A 6,000-nucleotide genomic window follows, 5' to 3' on the forward strand; every position below is an offset into this window, starting at 1 on the left:
AAAATTAAACTAAGAAAGAAAGGGCCCATTTGAATTTCGTATTGTTGCTGTAACAGATTACCACAAAGTTGGTGACTTAAAACGACACACATTTGGGGGTGCCTGGGTGGCTCAGTCGGTTAAGCATTTGACTTCAGCTCAGGTCATGATCTTGCATTCATGGGTTCAAGCCCTACGTCAGGCTCTGTGCTGACAGCTCAGAGCCTGAAGCCTGCTTCCGATTCTGTGTCTCCCTCTCTCTGTCCCCTTCCCCGCTCATGCTCTGTCTCTCTCTGTCTCTCAAAGATGAATAAATGTTAAAAAAAAAAGAAAATACGACACACATTTATCATCTTAATAGTTCTGGAGGTCATAAGTCCCAAATGGGTCTCATCGGGCTAACACCAACGTGCTATTAGCCAGGCTGGTTCCTTCCAGAGACCCCAGGGGAGAAAGGTCTCCTTGTGTTTTCCAGCTTCTAGAGACCACCACAGTCCTTGGCTTCTAGTCCCTTCTTCCATCCTCAAAGCCAGCAGGCAAGGCATCTTCAGATGTCTTTCCCCTGACTCCTCAAGACTCTGATTCTACTGACCCACCTACGTAATCCATGATAACCTCCCACCTCGGGTCCGGAGCATAAGCACATCTGCAAAGTCCCTTTCAGCTTGTAACCCTGGTGACAAGCCCCGCCTAACTAAGTTCCAGGAGAAGGGATGGCTTCCCTGTCATTTCCAAGCGAGCGTACCACACGGAGTGCTGAGCACAAGAGCACACAGTGCAGGATCTCATTTCAACTGAATTCCCAACGGGCACTACTGTACTAGGAAAACAAAATGACAGTTGCCTCTTGAGGTAGGGCGGAGACTGAGAAAGGGCAAAAAGGAATTTCCTGAGATGACGGCCCTATTCTGCATCTTGATGGTGTTTCAAGGGACAAAAGTATAAACAAACGTTAAATTCTAATATGTATTTAGGGGGAACTGTAGCGATGTCTGGCATTTATTCTGAAAGGTGATACGAAAGGACAGACTGGGAGAGGGACGGGGGGGATGCGTGAGGAGTAGGTACAGTAAAGCGTTCATGGTAGAATCTTGGCGGGGGGGGTATACAAAGGTTCACTATAAAAATCTCTCACTGTCGTTCGCTGATTTTTATAAGGGACTTTTGGAAAAAACGAGCCGTGACCCCAAAATATTGCTCCAGTGACTTCAAACAAAGAGACAGATTTGGAAAATCGTCAGGCAACTCCTTGAACAAGCTCTCTCCAGAAAAATCTCTCAACCAGGGCACCTGCGGAAGGTGTTTATAAAAGTGTGGGGGTATTACCGATGGTCTCCGTCACAAGGGAGGAGGGGGGTATTGCTCATACACACAGGGTAGGGGCCGGGGAAGCTAGCAGCCAGCCTCCCACCATGACAAAGAACCTCCACCCCAATGTCACCAAGGAACACCAATTCAAAGCCCCGGTCTTCCCTTCGTCACCCTCCATCACTTTGCTGCAGCACATCCTCAACTGGGTGGTGGCTCATCTCCTGACAGCTGGTCGCCGCCTCCCACTTCTTGGTAACTCCAGAGAACCCGGCTGAGCGCTCTACTCAGAACACATATTGGGTAAGACATTTGAGGGTGTGCAGCAGGGGGAGGAGGGCGCTCCCTGATAGTTCTCTCCACCAGTGGAGTTACAAACGTACCACTGCCCCCCGACCCCCAGAGGGGCCAACAGGGAAGGACATCCCTGCGGCAGTCCTTCTGCCAAAACACAACCTCCAACACGACATCCCCGCTGTCACAGCCCCTACCCCACCCCCTGGACCAAACGGCCCGAGGAGGCACCTGAAAGTAACCGCCATCACACAGCGCTGAGAAAAGCCAGCATAAAGCACTTTTATTGCAATAATAAAACTTGAAACTTATACATAGTGCAGGGAGGTGGGGGTGGGGGATAGGCAGCAATAATTTCTCTCACCAAATCACTACACAGGACAGCAAAGGGGTGAGAGGGGGGAGGAAAAGGCAGGAAACTCTGAGATCAGCAGGGGGAGCTGAACATCAATGCTGCACATCAAAAACCAGGAGATGCTGAAGCTGTGATGACCAGCATCATTTTTCTCAAGACAACACTCAAGGGTTTGTCATGATGGCTGGGCTTTCATCGGGTGTTAAGTGTCTACAAACAGCACCTTCAATTTAAACTTTCGATTAAAGTTTCTTAAAATTTAGGAAGTGGAGCTTGGATAGCTATGAGATTACAAAAGTCCTGAATATCCGTTAGAAAAACCACAGGATGGAGGGGCAGGGGGGGCGGGGGGGGGGGAAGCCAGGCCACGAAGAAGGCTTCAGAGGTCCCTGCTGGCCTGGGGACAGATACCTGTAGTGTCCAACATCGCAGTGAGAACCATCTGCTTCCAAAAGGCAGAGGGTTTAAGGGGAGGGTGGGGCAGGGCAGTGGAGGCAAAGGCTCTCCTCCCCCTCCCCATTTCAGTTTTGGGTAGGGCTTTTAATTCAACCCAAGGACATCTCTCAACTTGGAGATAATTCGGCCCTCGACAGCGCCTCAAATCTGCTATGGCTTTGCAGCGCAGCAGCAAGAATGTTTAATATATAATAGATAAAAATTTCATCCAAAAAAAAAAAAATAAAAATAAAATAAAGATTCTTGCAACCCCCCTCCCACCCCCACCAATTCCTATTCTAAAATTAACCCATTACTTGTGCTGTTAATACTTGACTAATACTTAAGTGGAAACCTAGATCCAAAAGACTGAAACTGAACCTTCACCCCAAAACGAAAACGAAATAAAATGAGTAACTTGAGGTTTATGGCATATAGTTTAGGTCAACACACATACGAGGAAAAAGGGAAAGAGCGAAGCTGGGTGACAACACATTCAGTCGGGGTCGATGTTTATACAAAGAGTGTAGTGGAACATCAGGAGAAGCTCCATACGGATTCGCGTGTGCGCATCTGGAGGCGCCACATCCCTCCACGGCACATCTGTTGGGGACAGAAAACCTGTCAGTTCCAGCAGCACAGTGCCCTGCGTGCGTGGCGGGGGCGGACTCGAGGCTGTCTGCCATGGCAGGTCCCTTCCCCCAAGAGTTCCCAGGTCTCCCTTTGAACGAGCCACTTCCGCTCTGGCCGGGCTTGGCCGGGCTTGGCCGGGCTTGGGCTGGATTCCCAGGTGAGCAGTCTCCTTCCTGCCTCAATTGGCAGTTTTTTTGTTTTGTTTTGTTTTGTTTTTAGCCTAAGCTTATGTTTACCTGCTGAGGAGAGCAGTGACTGTACAGTTCCCCAAGATCACTGGGTCTCCAAGCCGGACGCATACAAGAATCACCTGGGGGGCTTTAAAAAACTGCAATGCTTGTAGTTGCACTGCCAGTAATTGTGGCTAAGTGGCCGAAGGTGTGGCCTGGGCATCAGGAGGCTTCCCAGGTGACTTCCGTGTGTACAACCCCACGTTGGTATATCCTTCATGTTGAAGGGATTTAAACAATGTCTGCAGTCTTTATTCATCTACTCCAACCTACAACTTTCCAGATCTGCCCTTGGGCTTTCCATCAAGAGCTCCGCAAGAGGGTCTGAGATGTTCTTTGGCCGGGTGTGGGGAGGTGTAGGCCAGGGTGACTCGCAGCCCTCTCTCCCTTCCTTCCCCTCCCTCCATCCGACCAGATTTATAGAACGCTGGTACCCAAATCAAGATAATCCCAAGGCACTCCTCAAATACTTTTACGTCCAAAGGGCTTAACTCTCAGAGAACAGGAAAGAGGGTTTAGATTAGGTACAGACCTTTGGGCAGAGGCTCTGTAAGGAGTTCCTTCCTAGTAAGAATGACAAGTACAGAAGCCAAGGTCAGCAAACTGGCCCAGGTCTGTATGACCCAGGTCTGTAGGGCTCAAAGCACAGGGAGAGGAAAAGAACTAAGAATTTCAAAAGCCCTTGTGCTTAACGGAGTCCACAGCAGGACAAGGTTAGACCGTAACAGACAGGCTGGCAGCCACCTGTGACCACTTTCGAACGAAGGCATTCTCCCTCAGGCCCCAGTTGTGGTCCTCTGGCTCCAAGGGCCAGGAAGGGGGCAAAAGTAGAGGTCTGGGGCCAGCTGGAAAGATGACACCATTCGTGTGTTTTATGATCCTAAAACCCACATGAAAAGTTATGAGTCATTACGACATGGAGTTTGGCTTCCTAGAAATGAGGGTAAAGGAAGGAAAACAAGCCCAGGAAGGGGTTCTGGTGCTAGTCTGCCACGGTCTGGAAGTGACCTCAAGTAAGGTCTTTCTCTCCAGGCCTCGGTTTCCTCACCTGTGACGCAGGAAGGCTGATCGGTCCCTAAGGTCCTTTCCTAGGAGTGTCTGGGAGTATCCTCTACATTTCAAAAGCACGCCCTGGCCTCAGCTTCCCATGCACGGAAAATGAGCTGGCCTGTGCACTCCAGGGTCCCGGACTTGCCCCTGAGGCAGCTGGCTCGGGCGACAGTGCCTCTCTCACACCCCCTGACAGGCAGTGACCACACTCTACATGGCGAGGGGGCTGCACACACTAGGGCGGGGTGTGTAGTCCTCAACGGTCTTACTTCTACAGAACCAAAATGCTAGCGTTATAAATTTGGCCGTATTTCCGGTTCCCAGCTTGGTTTTAGTTTGCAAATTATATGCAAAAACATACTTTATTTCAACAGCTACTATCAGCGGCCCCGTCCCAGTGAGTCTGCTCGACAGCACGTGCCTTTCCTTTCCCCAGGATGACCAGCTGTGGCATCTGAGGTGTATACCAGTAACTAAAATCGAAACACTACCCAATAGAGCAAGAACGTAGGGGGAAAACCCATGGCCTTTTTGGTTCTGCCACCCAGCAAACAGCTGGTAAACGGGGGGGTGCCAAGGTGGTAGGAGGCCCTTGGGCACTCAGCTCCTCACCCAAGAACGGGGCGCAGGGGGCTCGAGGGGGGTTGTCCCTGTCATTCCAGTTTCAGAAGCTCCACGTCAAAGACGAGGGTGGCATTCGGTGGGATGATGCCTGGGTGGCCGGTGGCACCATAGGCGTAGTCTGGGGAGATGGTCAGTTTGGCTCTCTGACCCACACTCATCTGTGAAAAGAACAAAGAGAGAGACTCAGTTGGACACCCTCCCCAGCTGTCCCTGGAAGAAGCAGGGCCGTTTACCGGGGTGTGCTGGTGCAGCATAGCAGGACGAGGACAGCAACCGTGCGGAACGTGGAGGCTGACAGTCAGGCTGCGCGATCTCTGCATCTGGCTCTCAGGGGCCCAACGGCAGATAAAAACCACCTTTCTGCCCAGGGCTTACTGACCCGGCTCAGGGAGCCAGTGCCGCAGAAGTGTCACCACTTAGTCCTTTGGTGGCCTGTCACCCAAAGCATATGTGTGTGGCACCTACACTCTTAAAAAAGTATTCTGGTCAAAACTCCGCTTTAAAAGAAAACACATACACACAGAAGGTAATATATGGGGTAGTCTACTTTTTCTGTACTTTATTGATACTTCTAGTCAGACACATAGAAAACTTTTTAAAAAACATGATTTTACAAAGAAGCATGTATGGCACGTTACCAATAGTGTAAAAAGAGGGAAATATTTATATACTTGTATCTTGCCTAGATAAACAGAAAACACCTTTGGAAGGACACAAATAATACCAGGTTTTTCATGGGGAGGAGAGAGTACAGTGGCCAGGGTGGAGGGAAATTTTTCACTTTAAAAAATACATTTGGAGACACCTGGGTGGCTCAGTCGGTTGAGCGTCCGACTTCGGCTCAGGTCATGATCTCACAGTCTGTGAGTTCAAGCCCCGCATCGGGCTCTGTGTTGATGGCTCAGAGCCTGGAACCTGCTTCGGATTTTGTTTCCCCCCTCCCCCTCCCCCCCCCCCCCCCCTCTCGCTCTGTCTTTCTCAAAAATAAACATTAAAAAAAAAATACATTTGTCCTTTTCCATTTCCAAATCAAAACTTACATTACGTGAGTTTCAATATATATCTTCTGAACGGTGAGCAGGCTCTCCGCTC

At 50.0% G+C, this 6,000-nt stretch overlaps 1 protein-coding gene across 1 annotated transcript in view; it reads right to left on the reverse strand.

The window, feature by feature from the left end:
• Positions 1–1,839: 1,839 nt before the first annotated feature.
• The window catches only part of FKBP1A (FKBP prolyl isomerase 1A), a 6,516-nt gene continuing 2,355 nt past the window's right edge, over positions 1,840–6,000 (reverse strand). The window contains exons 2-3 of the mRNA XM_040447472.1: positions 4,897–5,066; positions 1,840–2,974 (exon numbers count right to left, since the gene is read on the reverse strand). Of these exons, the coding sequence (XP_040303406.1) occupies positions 4,938–5,066 (129 nt within the window). The 3' untranslated portion in view covers positions 1,840–2,974; positions 4,897–4,937. The remainder of the gene's footprint in view (positions 2,975–4,896; positions 5,067–6,000) is intronic.

Source organism: Herpailurus yagouaroundi, unplaced genomic scaffold (assembly GCF_014898765.1).
Source record: "Herpailurus yagouaroundi ecotype Mexico unplaced genomic scaffold, PumYag 196, whole genome shotgun sequence".
NCBI classification, from domain to species: Eukaryota; Metazoa; Chordata; class Mammalia; order Carnivora; family Felidae; genus Herpailurus; species Herpailurus yagouaroundi.